The 20,180-nt window shown below is 40.5% G+C and overlaps 1 protein-coding gene across 2 annotated transcripts in view; it reads right to left on the bottom strand.

Moving 5' to 3' along the window:
- Window positions 1-20,180, bottom strand: part of GSK3B (glycogen synthase kinase 3 beta) — a 143,620-nt gene that overhangs the window by 31,836 nt on the left and 91,604 nt on the right. For both annotated transcript variants that reach the window (XM_068417571.1, XM_068417572.1), the window contains exons 5-7: window positions 18,878-19,008; window positions 16,951-17,057; window positions 9,983-10,080 (exon numbers count right to left, since the gene is read on the bottom strand). In XM_068417571.1, the coding sequence (XP_068273672.1) occupies window positions 9,983-10,080; window positions 16,951-17,057; window positions 18,878-19,008 (336 nt within the window). The remainder of the gene's footprint in view (window positions 1-9,982; window positions 10,081-16,950; window positions 17,058-18,877; window positions 19,009-20,180) is intronic.

Raw genomic sequence — 20,180 nt, 5'->3', positions numbered from 1 at the left:
CCAACTTCAGTAGTCTCTTGCTGGCAATTCAGTTCATGCTCCAAGCCCAGTGTCAAAAATTTAATTATATTCTACAGTTTTTCACAAAATTCAAGCATCTTTCTTAAACTTAGTGACATTTCAATGGGAAAGAGAGTTTGCTCTAATTAGACTGTTATAAAACAGCACTGCTGAACATATTCAGGGGTTGCAGCTCACTGCACATGGCTGATGATTAAGGATCAGACCAGTAGCACAGACTGCACTTTATGAGTGATGAACAGCCCTCTGACGAGCTTGAAAGATCAGCCAGTTACTGCTGAGCGGAGCCAGACAGGGTTCCCCTCACCACTAGAAACATGTGGGGTTTGGTGGTGGTTCCACCGCCCCCCAATATTTCCACATGGAAAATAAACTTACTTTAAAACTTCACCTGGAAGCACCTAAAATGCATACCACCCCCAGTTTACTTTTACAAATTTATGTTTCTCCTCCACAGAATCTGCTTGATGTTATTTATACATGCAAATTAGTAGCTGTATAAGAAATAACACACAATCGCACATCCCTTTGGTAGGGGTGGACAGATTTTTGAAAGGATTCCAGAAATCCCTTCAGGGAATAAGCCAGACAACAGGGCATCAGTGCTTTCCATCCAGTTAGCACTAAGTGCAAGAGAGCCATTTCCTTCTACCTATATATAAAAACTGCAGAGCATGTTCAAGGAATCCTGTTGTTTTCTGCTGGCACCTAGTTGCTGGGTATCCTTTTGCTCCGCAGAGAAAAATGGAGAAGGCAGAGGAGTCACTCCTCTACGCTGAGCTCAGGTTCATCTTCCTATAGGAACCCTGTAGTCACGCTGCTCTTGCCCTGTGACAAATCTCTCGCCATACAGATTAGCATAACGTCACCACCTCACCTCATGAGGCTGCACTGTCACCATCAGGAAACAATCGATCTAAACCATGACTTTAGCACTCTACCTTACTGTTTGATAAAGAAGTATTTGGTTACACATTCTAGTATCCGTGAACACTTTCATTCTGTTAGAAGAGTGTAAATTATACAAATGCGCTTTGAAGAGTCAGGTAAAGGGGCAGAAGAGCAAGTGTCACTGTTTAATTAATTTGTGCAACAGAGAAACTATCATCAGGTGTTATGAAAGGAACTGGGTATCTCTTTACTATTTAAAATATGACAAACTAAAATACTTACCCACAAAGCAATCTTTTAAATAAAGAGTAGCAGCAGAGGACATAAACCCCCACCTCTTGTTCAGACAGTTGCTTCTTGGATAACAGATTTAACTGACAAATTGTACAAAATGAATGATCACGTAACTCCCACCTTCCTATCACTAAACTAGCATTTAAATCCCAACTCCTCTAAAAGCCAAGGGTTACCTTCAGAGCTGACAGAAGATTCTTCTGTGCGTGTCTGAAAACGCTGGTTTTGCTCAGGTGGCAGAAAAAAGGGTGTTTGCAGGATTCTGTACATTTTGCTCAACTTTCAAAGACAAAAATAGTTGACAGGAAAATGTGCCCTTTCCCTGCTGGTCTTCGAGCTGGCTCCCCCCAGAGCAACGGCCACCCAGCTGCCAGCTTGCCAGGGTGGCATCGCTCTCAAAGCTTTGATGACCACCGCTCTCAAAGCTTTCCAGTTTTAAAAGATGAGGGGATTTCACGCCTGCAAATATTATTTTCATCCTAATTCGAAATAAAAGCCATTTTCAAAACCTTGGAAGGTTTTTTTGATTAGTTAAATTAACTTCCTGAAAAGTTATGGATAACTTGTATTGCTCTCCCACCATTTCTAAAGGCTAAGTTTTCAGGCCTCCCTAGTATAAACAGGACTTTTTTAAAAGCATGTTTACCTTTACTACCCTCCTCCTCAAAAAAAAATTCCTTTAATACCCTTCCTAAGAAGAGGCAAAGAGTAGATTTTTTTTTTTTTTCTTATATATAGTCAAAATTCAGCAAACTGGCTCAGTTCCCAAGGCTGCTCAGAACCACAGTGCAAGTACCTTTATTTAAAGACTGTCCATAGCATCAGAGAGAATTCAGATTAGATGGGCAAGGGCAATTTCACAGAAGGACCCATAGACAACGTCTATCCATACATTTCACTTAAAAACACAGCTGTAGTTCCAGATGATGGGAGGGAGCAGTAACCTTGGTGAGCAAGAGCAATCATTCAAGCTATTGCAAAAATTGAGCAAACCTCTTCTTTTTTAAAAAAGTCATGTATGTGACTGCTCCTTCCGTTTGAAATGCAAAGGAGAAGCATAAATTACTTTGCACATTTTTGGCAGAATTACTCCATGAAACAGCTGCTCTCACTATACCAACTCTGAAAATACTATGGAGCAGATGTTCCTTGGAGAGAGGTTTCACAGAATCACAAAATGGTTGGGGTTGGAAGGGATCTCTGGAGGTCATCTGGTCCAACCCCCCTGCACAAGCAGCACTGGCAAGAGGCGGTTGCCCAAGATCATGTCCAGACAGCTTCTGAGCATCTCCAAGGATGGAGCCTCCACAACCTCTCTGGGCAACGCGTTCCAGTGTTTGACCACCTCACAGTAAAAACCATTTACTTGTGTTCAGATTGAATTTCATGTGTTAATTTATGCCTCTTGTCCTACCATGGGATGCCAAAGAAAAGAGCCTGGCTCCCTCTTCTTTGCACCTTCCCTTCAGATATTTCTGTACACTGATAAGATCTCCCCGATCTTGCAAAGGGCAGAGAGCTTTTAAGAAATAGAGGGTCCAATACTAAATTATTCAGGTCCATGCAGATTAGCATATACTATTCTACTTCTTGGGGACAGTCTTGTGAAAGGTGATATTGTCAAGGAAAGAGTTGCTGGTGTGGTTTTTTTTTTTAATTGGGCACTTTTTTTTAAAAAAATGAGAACCAAACTAGAGTAAGTACTGGAATAATAAAAATGTAGTTGTCTGATGGAATCAATCTGGAACGAAGACTAAACTTTTTAATGAATGGAGGGGTCTATGTGAGACTACAAGGGATCTTCCTGCAAGTGAAGACAACAGGTCAACTAGTCTTGCTCTTCATTCCCAATTGTCATAATCATCTCTCAAATAAAAATAAAGAAACATTCTCTACTAAGATTAACTAAAGAATACACTTGCTGAGAAGAAATACACTGCTCTGATTCTCTTAGGACAAAAATTGAACACAACAGGCTTCACGAGCATTTTCTGGGATTTTTTCCTTGACATTAATCTGTAATAGATGAAGCTCACCAAATAATTTTTACCCCAGGAACAGGGTTCGTGAAGGTAGGGTAATGGTATTTATCTCATGCAATTAAAGAAAAGCTACAGGCTCTCAATAATGTCATCCTTACCAAACAAGAAGGGGAGATTTATGAATCTGGAATAAGTCCTGAATTTTATTGCAAATAGCATAAAAATCTTCATTTTATGTTCTTGCAATTGAATTTTCATAGAAGAAAAAGATGGATGATGTTCAGCTCCAAAAGACACCTTAGTTACACCCCAGTACTGAAGACAGCTGCTGTCCACGCTTGGCTTCACTGTGCAACACTGCGCCAAGTTATTTATGACCAAACCCACAGCGCCGCAACACCAAAGGAAGAGGAAACTGCCCAGGGTCTCAACAAACGCCAGTGGAATAAAAGCCCTTTCCAACAACCATCGTTACTGCTAAACCTTTGCCAAAAAGTAAAAAGCAGTTAAAAGCATAGGGACACCGAGGGTTCAGAAGCTCTTGCTGGTAATGACTGAAGCAGAGAGGGAAGAAGGTCCTTATTTAAATCAGAAACCTCTAGAACGCCATGGTTACAGTGGTATAGTGATCTTCCCTGGGAAAAACGAGCAAGTTTACGAGGAAATGTGCTCCAGAAAGTCTGGTGTGTATGGCTTACCACACGGCATAATTAATACTTCTGCAAACACGTCTGCACCTCTTCAGAAAGTTGGGAGAGGTGTGCCTAAGAGTTATTTTAAAAATGTGCAGTGCAGGCATGTGAAGCAGTAAACATAGGTCAGCCTTGAAATAATACTTCAAGAGGTCTGTAGCAGAAAATAAAATAAACTTCCCCATTTTATATACACTTTCTTACAAAAACATTCTCTTGATAAACAAAATGAAAGCCAACTAAATATAGAGATTTCTTCTATTCGCACACACGAGAGCAGCTACACATCAGGAATAGGAAGAAACCCCTTGTCACCGCTGACATGAATAGAATTGCTCATCAACTTTTCTGCACTGCCTGCCTGCAAGCACTGGAAGTGACGAACTACATGAGGCACAGAAACAGCCAAGTTGTGATGTGGGGGGACATCAGGGAAAAAAAAATGCCAGGAGACTTCCCTCGGGGGCGATGAGAGAGGACCCATGTGAAAGCCCATGTCAGATGCAGGCAGGTCCTCAGCACAGGACCACATCCAACCAAGTGAAACACGCTCTCCTACTGCTCATTCTCCCGGAAGAGACTGCTCCTCTCTCCCCATTAGCTACTGCGACTGAATTTATTTTATTTCAAAAACTAAACTCAAAATAGTACCTTGACATTTGAGCATGAGCCATGTATTATAATTGGAGTCTATACTTAGCATTCAGCTCAGTAAACGTGTCAGACACCAGAAACTTACACACGGAAAGGATTCCTGATACTATTGAGCTTGTCTTTTAATACATTTTTTTCTCCTTGCCTCCCCTAACCCAGAGAGCTACGTGAAGAAGTTTTTATTATTTCTCCTAAATTACCATGAAATGCCAGTTTTGGTGGAAGGAATAATCACACAGCCCAGTAGGAACCAAAAAACCCAAAACAAACACCACCCCTCCCAACCCTTTCCTGCAGTTTTCAGCAGTTAGCTGATGCATCTCATACTCTAGATTGCAGCACACAGAAAAAATATTTCTGGTAAAGACAACGGAAGGCAGATTGGCAGATGCTGTCCTCCCCGTGTCCCAGGGCTGCTCAGAAAATTATTGCTTTATTCTTCTGACAGAGATGATTGTTTCCCCCCCATTTTTGAGGGGAGTAGTGGGAACGTACTAAACAGAACCTTTCAGAAGACAATTATTATCTTAAAACAAAAACATTACACTTCCGAGATTCCCTTTTTGCAAAGGAAATAAAGAGTAACCACTGCCTGTGGGAACTGTGGTTGAGAGTGTTTTAGTTTGGGGGTATAACCCAGCTAGTTTTCCCCTGACGGTTTTGGGGTGCTGCAGAGCCAGGGGGGAGGCAGTGATCCCCCACCTCCCAAGCTTCTGCAGAGGGCACCCCACTGCTGCATTGCAAGCTCTGTGTGCAAGGGTTTACGGAGGAGTCCGCCCTGGTTGTATGTCCAAAAAATCCCTCCTGTGGCCTGAAAGCTCCTTCTTTTGATCTGTATTCAGTGGTATCCCACTTGCACAGTGGATGTTAAATAGGGAAATGGCAGCTTCAACCCTGCTGGAAGGAGGGGGGTTTCACCCTGCCGTGGGGGACAGGACTGTATGGCTGCTCTCGGAGGCGTAACGCTTGCTTGTATGTAATTTCTTTATGCGGCCACTGATGAAACACGCACTGCCACTGTGGCTGCTTCAGAAACTGAGCACATTTCTGAAGGAGATGTCACTCGAAAGCCAGGAGGGGCATGAATTTTAATGAATATATTGGGTTACTCACTTGAGATATTCCCAGCGATGGGATAACCTAACATTTGGAATGGCTAGCAAGAGCTAAAAATAAGGAGGAAGAGTCACCATTCAAGATCAAGCTTTGGAAAAAGCACAGCACATGACTGCTCTACTGTAATAGTGTAAGTATTCAAGAAGAATGTACTTGGGTTAAATTATTTCTTCAGATGGAGCTCCAAGACAGTATTTCCCCATATCGAATATCATTTTGTCAGGGGTAAGTGGTCAAAGATATCTCTCCCCCAACCAGCTTGAGAACATCTGGAAAGACTGTCTTTAAAGAAATAGGAACAAGAGAAAAAGCAGCTAAAAAAAGAGGACTGTCTTTTGATTCACACAAATGTGATGCTGTGGTTCTAGAGGGGCACAGTTTTTTGGGCCAGTTTGCAAATACGCAATAGGCCTGGAGAAAGAAGAAGATCTTGCAAAACTGCTTAAATTAAGCTAACATGAAGACTGCTGAAAGTGAATAAAAATCTGTCAAAAGCCAAAAATGCTTCTGATGCAGGAAGGGACTGAGGATGCTGGGCATGCAGCCTGCAGGAAGGACGAGCCGTGCCAGAGTGACATATCACAGAAATTCTATCTTCATGAACACAGCTGCTGAGGGGATGTCATCAAGAACTGCATGAGAAGGGAGGACTAGTTTAATGCGATGGCATTTTGAAGTCATTCTCCAGCCTAATGCAAAAGCTTCATACCTAGGTGTAGCATAAGATTGCTGTGCTGTGAAATGAACTCTGAATAATCAAAGCTGAGTAAGCAACTGAAGAGACAACTGAAAAATTTATCTTGGCTCAAAAAATGCTACAAGAGTGACTGTGACTCAGTCATCCGGAATTGATAGGAACCAGGACAAAAGTTTCTAAGCTGACCTCTCTTCCAGTGGAATCAAGTAAATTTAAGGTATGAAAGTCAGATGCATTTCCAAATGTGTGCATAAATATTTTTTTACTATAGCCCTTTTTGGGAGTTTAAAATACTCCATTTTCTCTACCCCTAAGTTTCACACATACAGTTCCAAGGAAGCTCCAAGACAGTCAAACAGCAGCTCACAGGTCCCAACCTGCAACCTTCTACAAAGTTCCCTGCCATTCTACAACTGGCAGGCCACACAGCTCTGCTTCTCCTACAGCCAGTTGGCATTAAAATAAGTTTGTGTTACAATGAAAGCTTTAAACAGTTGGATTCCATGGAAGCAAATGGAAGAGGTGCACACCATCTGTAAAAATATTTTTTCAAATGAATCCTATTCTAAATGAAATCTTACACAACCTAACGTTTCACACGTTGTGCCCAAGACTTAACATTTCTGCTATTTTTTATGCTGCAGAATTGGATATGTCTTCAACTGTACTGAGGTTGCAGAACCCAAGCTCGCATTTTTTATACCAACCTTTCAAATCCAAGTCGAATTTAAGCATCATGCTGGGAGTGGAGAATAGGAGAATGTTTCATGACTTCTCTGCAGATTTTAAAAAAAATCTGCTCAATTTGATTGTTGGTCACTTTTAAGGGATACACAGTAGATGGGACAGATCCCTGCCAACAGCTGGCAGAATGGAAAATCGAGGACCTCACTTTTTGCTTTTTCCTCTTCTCAAAAGGTGAGGAAAAATTACTTGAAATTTGAGCTGAATGTGCTGTTCTCCCTCTACTCCTACTATGAGAAACACTTGTCAGTGGGTACAGCATTACAAGGGAAGCACCTCATTGCCCAGTTCATGCACTTTCCTAGACACTTTCTCACAGCTGTTGATTTTGAATGCAATATGCTCAATTATAACTCTCTCTGCATTCTCACCTTAGCCTTCTGCCAGGGCTTTTCTGAATAGTTTTATTCAAAACTTCACAACACAACGTTTGGTAGACAAGGGCATTGAAAAACAGTCCACTTCTGCAGTTTGCACTCATTTTCTCTTCCGATGCTGCCCTCAGAATATATGCTGCCTCAGGAACAAATATACAGGCAGAAAAATACTCATGGCACCTGCCCATTCAGGCTCACATGTTCCATCTTACTCCTTAACTACTCAGTGAACATCCTTTTTGTGACAACTACTGTAAGATTTACAGCATTTGTTCTGACTTTCCTACTGTGTCAGTACTGTAACCTTTTAATTGAAGGGATCAGGCTTACTATAAAATTGAGTTATCCCTAGATTTATGTTTCACTTATTTTCTACGCGTAGGGGGCTACATATATAACCAAAGATGAGAAAACCCCAACACATCACAGGTGTGGGTGATCATTCCCTCTTTCTACATTTAAAGAAATGATTCAGAAATTTGTTTCTGCAGAGGAGAAAATCATAATCTCAAACTATAATTTACTGAAGTTCAAGCCTTTACACTGGATACTCCTTCAACTGTCATGAGAAATAACCTTAGTTTGCCAGTACTATGTATTCAGCTAAGAACTGGTCAGTAAAAAGTTATCGCACTACTCATGGTAGTGGCATTTAAAAGAAACCACAGATGGTACACAGGCTATCAGCAATTTTATTAAAGTACTCCTCTGCTTCAATACAACTTAACTCAAGTGTGAGCAAAGCAGAATCATGACAAACAGAGCACATACGTGCTATAAATTACTAGTTCACAGGACTTACAGGACTGTCGCTGTGATGTAAACAGTTGTATTTACAAAAACTCACTAAATGTAGTTTCTCAGGATTGCAGACATTAATCAAGAAACAAAATAGGACCTTTTGAAAATGTCTGCAGACAAACACCACAGGTTATTGCACAAACTCTCGAGGAACTCTGGCCATCTGAAGTGGTCACAGGGACCGCTTCACCCCTCACAAAAGCAGTGTAGCAGAAAACAGCGCACCGCTCCACAACGCTTCTCGAAAGTAGAAAACTTGTGCCATTATCAGCCCTACTTGTGACAGCAACTCGACTTTTCCACTGGTGTTTCTTACACAAAGTGGCCCAACTTGGACATGCTGAGTTTGAAATACACTGGTCAGAAAGGCAATAAAAAGAAACCAAGGAAGTCATAAGAAAAGTAGGTGCAAGACATGGAGCCTCCACAGGAAAGGAGCTGACTGGAGGATTTCCAGTAGGACAGACAGAAACCCACTGTAATAGAAGCTAGGTTAACATGGTCAAAGGCTGGAGAAGACATGGTGAGAGCCTACAAAGGTCGGAGGACACCCCTTTGAGACGGTAGAGCAGGCCACAGAAACACTGAGCCTCAGCAGCCCATGCCCTCCACGCAGGAGAGTGAAAACTTGGTGTTGGTTGGTGTCATACACTCTGTCAGGACAGGGACAAAGACACGAGCAGCTCTTCTAGTGAATAACAGAGACACAAGTAGGAAGTTCTAATCTTCTACTCACACATTTTGCTCTTGAGGGGACTGTCACATGCATGCCACACATATATACACGTATCAAGGTAGCAGTTAAGTGGCAAAACCAAGGAGGAAATTCTCTTAATACAGTCCCCTTGTGGTGATGAAATCAATAAAGCTGAACAGCATGTACACACATCCTCTGTAATAATCCATCTTAAGTGCATAGTATAGATCCAGAGGAAAAATATACTGCTCTCTCTAGACATCTTGCTTCCCTCATTGCAGAAGTTGAAGGAGGCAGGGGAGACTAGGGTGCTGGGAAGTCAGACACCAGTCTTTTAAGCTATGAATTATTCTTCCATGCCTCTAATTTGAGAATCACAGAATATTCACAGCTTACCAAATGAAATCAATCAAGATGTGTTTGAACATAAGTGATATATAAATGTTATGTATTCTGAAACATTGGGTCTTTTTCACTTGAAAAACAAGACTCTTCAGGCAGAGGGTATCTTTGCCCTGCATTTCCTGATTCTCCATCTGCAAAAAGAAGTGCCCTTTCTCACCTTTCACCTCAAAGAGCTGGAAGGAAGGAAGAGAAGAATGCTACATATGTGAAGAATCTGGCACAAGGAAATTTAATAACACTGTTTTCAAAGCCAAGTACTAATTGCATGCAACAAAGGAAAAAGCGCCAGATTCTTGAAGAATGGGAATCACACATCAATAAATATTGGCTCAGTATGGAAGCATTATTTCCAAGCACACTGAAAGTGCAATCCTTCAAGAGGGGAAAAAACTTATACAATTAAAAGATGATATATCATTATTCATGACTGCAAGAGGGGCATAAAGATCAAAGTTCTCAAAAAAGCATGATAAGTGTTTCAAACACAGTCTACATGCAACACCCTGAACAACAGCGACAGATTATGTCTGTTTACAAGGTTATGACAATGCACGTTTTCATGCTGATTCCCAAGGAATAATGCAGTCAAAAAACCACTTAAAATTCCATACCTTGATTATTTCCACCAACTGATCCACACCACTGTCACCTGGAAAGATTGGTTGTCCTAGTAACAGTTCAGCCAATACACAGCCTGCTGACCACACATCTACAAAGGGGAAAGTGGAAGACAGGGAAAGGTATCAGTGAAAGGTACGTATTAGGCCATTTATATAAAAACAGCAGTTTTAAGATACTTACTTTCTTCTTTGTCATGTTTAATACTGTATATAACACAGCTAAAGAATACACAGACACCTTGCACAAAGCAACAGTGGGCAGACAGAAGTCAAACCGTGTGATAATGAGAACTGGAAAATAATGTTAAACACCATAATATATTGACATTAAAACTTAATACATGCAGGGAAAAGACCTGAGAACATTTGCCATCTGGAAATTAATAATTTCCCAAAACCTTGTGTTGTTTTTAAATCACAATGATCATGAACTATGCAGAAGTATCATCTACCACAGCGGCTGATGTTTTTACTGTTTCTGAATGTTGAATAGACTCAATTTTTCATCCATATATTGAAAGCATATATACACTAGCAGATGAACCAGTACTGCAAGTACTACTTGTATCCTGTGCTACATGATGATTAAGGGATTTGGGAGACAGCCTGTCTAACTCAGTCACATCAAGACCTAATCTTTATCCCAATTCCATTTGCAAACTTGGCTGGACAACAGAACTGCAAGTCATAGGTCTGGTCAATAGCATCCACCAAAGAAGCCACCAGCTAATTTTCATAGATACTGAAAGCCACAAGTAGTCACTAGCAGCTACTCCTCTACATGAAGAAAATTTTCATCTCTATTACAGGTATATCTTCTTACATATAAATAAGACAATTCAATACTACAACAGCAACTTAAGAATGTATCTAAGTGTACTACAGAATATAGCATTTTATTTTTGAAACATAGTTAATTCGAAACAAACAAATCTAACAAGGCAAATGCAGTAAACACTGTGTAGCAGGTGTTTGTGAGGATTTGCTGTAACTGCACACCAAATACTGAAGTTCAAGCTGCTCAACACACAAAGTATTGCAGCTAGATGCAGAGATAACTTTTTTCCAAAAAAATAGATTTACTGTAAGGTTTTCTAGGAAGTCATCATTTGTTCCATGTATACCTGAAACCTTACACTAAAATCTAACCTCAAACAAGCAATCAGTAACAGAAGATTTGTAAAGCCTACAATACTGTAATGCCCCCAAAGGGAAAAAGAACAAAACCAGTCCCCTTCCACCCATCTTTCTCTGAACTCTCGCCTCCTTTTAGGAGCTAACCTTCCCACGCAAAATACCAGTAGCACCACCACAACTCAAACCCCAGAGAATTTACCTCCTGAGGCCTGTTCCAGGCTGAGATAACCCACGCTATGACAGAGATCCTTATTCCCCCAGTATATTTAAACTATGCCATTGGGAATCAGGCTACACACACCACTGTTGGTTATGGCTAAAGGTCTGTGTAAGGAAAACATCTCTGACAGTTGTCTAAACAGTCTATTATCACTTTGTCACAACCACTAGAGACTGATGCAAAAAATAATGAAGAAAAAAAAACACCTTTCAGGAATTCAAGATTAATAACAAAATTATCTGCAAGTTAGAACAGACTTTTCCTTCCCTCATTTCTAAATGAAAGAGAGAGAGGCTATGCAAAAATACTTCCCCCTCTTCTCAAGACAGATATGGTTCAATTCTAACATACAGTAGATAAAAAGCACTGCTCATTCCTGCAGCTTTCAAAATCATTCACCTCTAAGCCAAATGGATACATTTTTACATAATGCCTTAGTACAAACATCGCATCAGGGTTTATCCTAAAAAATAACTACTTACAATACCAACAGCAACCAGCAATAATATGAAATCTGAGTCTTGAATGCCAACAAGCAAACAAACCAGATTACACTTTTTGATCTTTTAGTCATGTTTAATAAAAGCTGATATGGCCACCAAGGTGCTAAGATCTCTTTTGGACAACAAATTAAGATGGCATCACTTAAAAAACATCTAATTGCATCTGACTGCTAAACGTCGTCTCTCTCTGATAGCTCCTGCTGTTGCAGCAACACATACAACAAAGAGATGATGCAAAGAATCACTTTTTATGTCACCCCACGCATTGGGGGTTTATAGGAAATTACACAACAGTTCAACAGATAGCAAAGATTTCTTCAGTAGTATTGAGGAAACAGATTAAATGTACTAAGCAGTCCCAGCACTGTAACTTAGAAGTCTATTTAAAGGCACCTTAAAAGGTTTTGAAAAAGCTGAGTCCTTTACACTGAGTATACAAAACAAGTGCTATCCCAAAGCTATAACTACTATTTACAACTTCAATCCTTATTTTGCACTATAAAAGAAACAATATACGGGGAGAAAAAGTAATTGACAGAACATACACAAACCCAAAGCTGACATGAGAGTAAGTCATTTAATGCCTTGTTAGTTTCCTTGATTTTACCTACTCACACTTTGAACACGCACCGAAATAAGCTACAGGCATTCCAAAATCCCCAACTTTTTTCCAGGAGTGTAATTTCACCAACTTCCAAATTAGGACTTGGGCAATGTTCCCTGGGCAAAGAAGTGAACAAACCCTCGAAGCATCCTCAACGAAAGCCAGAAAGCGAAGGCGAACTTCAGCAGCTCCAAGCAGGGACAGCAACAAAACACAGTTTACGTAGGTGTTTATACAACTGTGGTGAACAACGTGCAATAAGGAAGAAACCGGGAAATTTCAGCTTTACTGAAACGATGAAATTTATGCCATTGACTTCAACAGGACTAGAATTTGGCTCCAGGATGGTTTGCCCCTTTATTTTCCCCCTTGGAATCTGGCATTTTTAAATTTATCTTCCAAACTTGGACGGTAACATTTTTATCAAGCCTGAAGCAAACAATGTACTAAATTCTGTATTTAAAGACATGTTATTTATGAGAAGTGATAAGGTAGTTAATGTTAGTTTTTGATAGCTCCTTCCCAGACCATTTTCTGCATTAGCACAGTCACAGCCAACTATTATAGTTTAATAATCTTTCAGAACAAGTTTGTGGTGTAGCTACCTGCTCCCATGGGAGGAGAAGCATGTTCTGAACTACTTCTTTTTAATATGTGCAATTTAATTACGGCAAAATATGACTATCATTCACATGCTTTAAACTAGTTAACAAGACAGAACCTTAACAGAAAAAAAGAATCAAGTTAACAAATCATCCATATGCCAAGCTAGTTGGGATAATGTGACATTTTAGGAAAAATACTAAAAGCTCTTAATTTTATGTAGAAGAAAGTAGGCAAGGCTACTTCCTTCATATCTTCGGTGAAATGTAGCCTCAACAATATGGACAGTAAATACAACTGCCAGCCAAAAGCAATCTTCAAATAAGCTTATTTCAGTTAGCTTTCACACATTACAATAGTAGCTAGTGCCATATCTTTTGTAGACTGAAGAACACTTCGAAAAATATCATTATCATGTGAACCACCTGCACTAATTTAAGCACAAGAAAATTCATATAGCCTCTTGTACTACTAAACTTTGCTTAAAGTTTCTATTACTTTATTATCTTCACAGTTGTTAGGTGGGCATTAACTTGTCTAATAAAAAGATCTGTTGCTTTTGAATGCCGTTCCAGCATTAGAGAAGCTAAGAAAAGGAAAATTTCTCTTTAGTTCAGGAAGAGGCATCTGGCAGGACAACCTGCAAAACATACTCCTTAGCTTTAATTCTACAAGTGGCGATGGCCATTTCCAGTTGTCTGTGACAGAATACCCTGTATATGGATTTCATTTTTGTGATCTCAAACTCTGCCTTTCCAAGGTGAGAAGCTGGCCCTCTTCTTCACAGCATAAGCACCATTGATTGTATTACGCTCCAGCTCCTCTAACTTCTTATTTGGAGGACATGAAAGGGGCAGGGGGGAACAAAAAAAAAGCTGAGCCTGCTGTCATCCATTTAGTACAAATTAAGAACTTTCCTTTATCTGACACTTTATGGTGCCCATTTACCTTTCTATGTTTTTGTTCCCCCCCTCATCTATTCATCTCTGCCTCACTGTCCCTTGATCTTGATGGACTTCCTCCATCTTGGAGGTGACTCAAAAGTAGCTGTTCTGGAAACAAACTAACAGGGAAGAAACCAGGAGTCAGAAAAGCAGCCCTAGGAAGTCGTAAAATCGGTAGCTTCTAGTTGCCAAATGCCAGAGCACAAAGTGCTTTTCATTGCTGCTTGTTTGGAACACTTTTGGGATGTCAGAACCAGAGCAAAATTCTGGACTGCAGGCACATGTGCCATGTCAGTGCAAGTTTTACATATCAAGCCACCACAGAGGCACAATTATGGACACAGAATAAGGCTGAAACCTGAAAACACTTGGAAAGCCATGCTTCTTCCAGTAGTCGGAACAAAAGCTAAACACAGGTACATCTATTTTTCTGCAATGGAGATGAAACTGCAATGACAGGTGATAGAATAGTCCAGTAAATTAAAGCCTGTGCTTATTTTCAGCACTGGCAGTTGCCATCCGAGATACAGAGGCAAATACTTTTCAGTGTTTGGCAACAGGTTTGGGACACACCTTGTGATGGTTCTTCCCCAAGAAACTCTGAGACAGCCTGACTATGCAGGCCTCCAGAGGAGCTTCTGCTCCAGACTGCTGAGGTGAAATACTCTCTTCCTCTTAGTGCTCACTAGGAGAGTGAGTGAATAACTTCATGATACTTATTTTTGGACGCCCCAAGAGAAGCCAGCAATACAGCCACGCAGATCAATCTTTCCCAGCCTATAAATGTTCCCTCTGGAACGCTCTCAACTCCTACCAGCACAGTGACAGAGAGAACATGCCGAGACCAGCAGACCCTTGTTAGCCAGAAGCACAGCACATTCTGGTGAGCCCTCCATTGCCCCATCATCTAACCTAGGGAAAAATTGCATGTTATGGGGGTGAAGTTTAACTGCGCAGCTGCTTTTTATACAAGAGGATCACGTAGCAACAGAAACATCTGCACCCACCCCTGCTCCAGCACCTAAATGCAAAGACCCTGTTGAGAAGGAAGCAGCAAGAGGAAAGGATAGGAAGGAAGGATTATTTGCTGAACTTAATTTTCAAGCTATTCTGTGTAAGTTTCAGAGAAGGGGCTTGGGGGGGCATGTTTTTTTTGAGGGGGCACGAGAAAGTCTGAACCACAACGATTTAAATTCATGATGTTTTTCACAAGTGGAAAATGGACTCATCACTTCAGAATGATATTTTTATTACAACTATTTTGGAGACCAGCAGATAAGAAAACAAAAATGAAAAGAGCACCTTTAAAAAGGTTCTGCAAAAAAGTGCAAGATTAAAGTCATTATACAGTTGGAGCAAGAGACATTTCACAGGCTTATCTATAAAGCAGTCTTCTCTGGTGACACCTAAAATACTTGTTTTATGCAGTTATCCTCTGAAACAAGTTGGCTCAGTGCACTCTGATAACACAGCTGAGCCAATCTTTTAGCTCTCAGCTGGCAAAAAGAAGTCCACCAGGATCAGCTGCCTTCCTCTCACTCATGAGCCCCCACCACTTTGCCTTCACCTGGGCTCTGCTGCTTATCGGACTACACAGTAATGCTGATTCAACTCACTAACGTCGCAGAAAGCTAACCTAACCAAAAGTCCCTGTCAGTTGGAGCTGAATTGGCATATTAAACACTAAACCATGAGAGCTAGGGTATCCAGAGGCAAGAAAGAGGAGGGCTGGGGCTGCCACTTTTGGCAGCGGCCAATCATTAAATAAGTTCTGCCCTTTTAGCATCATTGTGCAATTACTTTCCCCAGGCTTCTTATGGTTCTGCCTCTTTTTTCTACCAGGGAGAAACACAAGTGTTGCTATAATACATACTGAAGAATAACTAATGGAAAAAAAAAATAGTGAGAGCAGGTAAATCTTCAGGAACACTTCTATTTTCAAAGGACTGCAAAGTTGAAATGAGCCAGCTAGCCATTAACAGTAGTTAGAACATACTAACTTTAAACATACTTTAACTGGTTATAAACATATTCTGCCAAGACTTGCTCAGGATCTCCAAATCCTTTTGGACATATTAAACCTTGCCTAAGCTACTCAAGTCCATAAGCAAGGTAAAAGCTGACCACAATACTGGGGAACCCAAGAGCCAAATCCCATCTCTTTAGCACTAGCACTCAGGAGTCTAGGGAATATCTCAACTAAAAAACTGAAGTTACCCACAACCAGCTGACACATTGCTGTTCATTTTAGGACTCCACTGTAAGAAAACTCAGCTGTTCCCTGTCCTCTGCCAAAACCTCCAGCTTCCCTAACATTTCCATGACACAGCTGCGTGCCAGGTATTAGAAAGAAGTCTTCTTCGTGTTCAAAATTAATGACTAAAGACAGCAAAAGTTAACAGAATAAGCTGAATCAAAAAGACTGCTGTACACAATATATTAAAACTGCCACGAGAGTTTAAACCAATCATTAGGCCATTTTCCCTCCCACTAAAAACACTTCACTAAAAGCCAAGTAAATAAGTTACACAATTATTTGTGTCTAAATCACAGCACATCAGAAGCAGTAGTTGATATTTCCACAGTCATTCTTTACAGTTATTTTAAGTCATCAAAATGCTTTTTTGGCTTGAGATCTCATACCTCCTTTTGAACTAAATAGCAAAATTACCTGAGAGCTGGAAAATGTTTTGTTTGAAATCAGATTTCCTCTCATACATTAGAAAAGCCCCTTCCCTAATGTAATCAACACTGAAATATCAAAATGCACAGAAATCACAGCAGCCATCTACAAAATGTGTGCATTTCATTAAGGAGTGGTACCTGACCGTTGACAATAAAATTCTGCCACTGGGGATTATATCTGAGATCTCTGGAAACCTTTACATTTAACTACAGAATAAAAACTCACGCAGCTGGTACAGATTTCAACAAACACACAAACATACCTATACTGGAGGTATAATCGGTGGCTCCAAAGATCAACTCTGGTGCCCTGTAGTACCGAGAGCAGATGTATGAGACGTTAGGTTCTCCACGAACCAGCTGTTTTGCACTGAAAAGGAAACAAAATAACAATCTTTCAGTCATGAATAGCGTTACAGTATTGCAGTGCAGACCAACATTAAGCTTTGGCACTCTTCACCCACTGCCAATTCCTAAACGCTGAAGCACCATGTGCTTCTAAGCTGATGCAAGCCACGGACTCAATGACTGACCACGAAACCAGTCCAATCCATCAAGCAGCTACCTTTCACTGGACACAGCACAGGAAATTCTGACTACAATCTAGGTGATAAATAGGGTCAGATTTTTGGCTGGCAGTTGTCTTTTGCCAAGTACAAAGGTTTGTTTACAAAGGAAAAAGAGGACAGAATATGGTTCAGCCAAACATAGTTACCTTCTAAGGTTCAAAAACTCTGGATACTCACCAGAACTGAGTGTATTATTTTTTTAGTTTCCATCAGAATATTCTGGCTCTATGCTGTTTAAGGGAGTGTGGTATGAGGCAAAAGGGGAATGAGGAAACAAAGGAAAAAAACTTTGCCATTGTAGTCACATGTTAATGGTCCACAATTAACATGAAGGCTTCCTTTATGCTACAAGAGAGCAGTCTCAGAGAATCTAACGTACAGCATTGCCCCAACCACAACCTTCGGAAGAATCTAAGAAACTAAAGGAACGAGAGTATATTACTTGCAGAACATGAGTCTATGAACATATTATACTTCTTAATTAACACTAAGTGTTAGATGGAAAGGAGCTGGAAGACAAAACTGCCCTTTCAGAAATATGACATTCAACTAAGTAGCACCAAACCCAGCAGAGTGTTAAGCAAGCCAAATCCAGCATCTGGCCTTCCAGAAACTCTTCTCAGTTTTCAGGGAAGAAGGACTGCCACCACCCATTTAACCTGTTTTAAAAAGTCTCCGTCTTCTGTTTTCCATACAGAAACTACAACTAACAAATTCTGTTAACACAGAGGAAGTACCACCTTTTTATGCACTGTTACTTTGAGTTTCAGTGTGATTCCTATTTTGCTGCAACACTGGTGAGGTAGAGCTGAGGAAGAGATTCCCAAGCCATTAGGCATGACGATGCACCGCTCGAATAAGCGCCATCTGACATTCCCACTCACTACGGGCAAGCGAATTTAGTAACAGCAGCTTCCGTGACCTCTCGCTCCTATGCCCTAACTATTTTAGTCTGCGAAGTTATAGCACAATCTAAAGACTGAACTTTCCAGGAGAGAAATCTGTCTCCTGTCTCAGTGTGGACTCCCAGAATTTCTGAATCAGTTCTAAGATGGGGGCTGGACTCTAAAGGTGATTTACTTGAACAGATACTGGAAATAAATGTGCCATTGGAAACCGGGATACAGACATCCACTATCAACGAGCTTCAATTAGAAGTGTGGCTTCTGATCTTGAGCCTCTATGGTATTTGAAATATTAAATGAATTGGTGTACATACAAGCAGACTAATAAAGTGTAACATTAGCCATTTTAGGTTACTATGCCACTGCACCTGTGCTCTCTTCCCCAAACACATTTCACCCTAATATTTGGTTGTATTTTTCCATGGCACGGTATTTTCCCTATGTAACAGTGTATTTATTTTATTTTTCTAATACCTTTATAAATAACAGGCTTGAACTTTAATTCCCTCCCTCTTGATATCCTTTTCCAGCTCTTCTCCCTGCCCTGCCCCAATATGAACTCATTTTAAGAGGAAAAGAGAGTATCATTAATTTCTCTTTCAAAACTACAAATTAAGACCTTCTGAGGAACACAGAGGATTTCTTTGCAAAGTTGCACCCAGGTTCACTTTGAAGGAAGCTGTTTTCACCAGGCTTCAGGCCACAGATGGGCTTACCTTCCAAAGTCACAGAGTTTTAGAACAGCTGTATCAGGGTCCAGCAAGAGGTTCTGTGGTTTTATATCCCGGTGGCAGATCCCAAAGGAATGGATATAGGCTAAACTCCGGAACAGCTGATACATGTACAACTGGAACACAGAAACATTGCATAAGGCACACTTTCCCAGTGAAAACAGGGTAAACAACTAACTTAGCACAAACTTTTGTCCCCCACAAGGTTCCATTTAAAATCAAGCTACAGGCAGGACATTGTACTGGAGATGCACCTCCACGCTTTCGTTTTCTAAGAACATTCTCCACAGTTCACCTTAATGGTCTGTAAAACCAGGTGCAATCACTAGATACTGATATCAGTTCATGTTTGCCTCGCTTGCACCACTATCTTTGTCTTTACGCTTTCTCTCTCCCTTGTTTTTTGTTGTTTGTTTGGTGGGGAAAGTAGGAGCAGGAGGAGAATCCCCTGAATTTTAGCTCTAGGTCTTTAGTTTTCATATTTGTTTCTCAGAACCACAACTCTGCACAAAGAAAAGCAAACAAACATGTCTTCTGAATTGCCTGTTCTAGACACGTTAAGTATGTATTGTGCAAGTGTATTGCAAAATAATCCAAAAGATTGCTCTAGCTTGAGGAGTCAAGTCAACACATGCGGGATTTAGAAAGTATGCCTTTCATCTCCACATAGCGAACCTAAAATTTCCAAGGATTTCTTACAGCATGTTAGAAGTTAGAAATAAAAATTAACAAAAAGATTAATAGAAAAGCTTCCTTGCAGTTCTTTACCAGTTTCTTTGTTACCCAGGGAAAAGCAGCTCTCTGCCTGCCTAGGTATCTATTAGAAGTGAACAAATAGGTATGATCTGACCTTTGGGTAGCCAAGATGTCTGGAAAATTGCAAAAGCTTTAATGACATCAAGCTAACATGATCTTTTTAAATACAGGATTATGAGAAAGGCTTGCCTTGCCAGAAGAATAATAACAGCCTTCCAGGCTACTTGGAATGGGAAGTCCCAAGTATCCAGCAAGATGAAAGAGCTGACGTAGAATTATTTTCTCAAAGTATAAGTAAGGACAATTTTTTCCTAGTCCCCATAATGAAGAGCAATTAGGGCAAGAGTACTGACAAGAGATACATAAACGATTTATCAAAAGCTAAGCTAAAAATTTTTGGGGTCATATAACCTGAAGACACACTGTTCCACCAACAGAGCAAACAGAGTGACCTTGCAGTAGAAATTCTTACTGCTGGATGACAAGAGTCTGTCCTTTTTTAAAAACAGGCACCAGTGCTGGTTATTATGGA

The sequence above is a fragment of the Nyctibius grandis genome, chromosome 23 (assembly GCF_013368605.1).
Source record: "Nyctibius grandis isolate bNycGra1 chromosome 23, bNycGra1.pri, whole genome shotgun sequence".
In the NCBI taxonomy this organism is placed as follows: Eukaryota; Metazoa; Chordata; class Aves; order Nyctibiiformes; family Nyctibiidae; genus Nyctibius; species Nyctibius grandis.
This window is presented reverse-complemented; position numbering and strand designations above follow the sequence as displayed.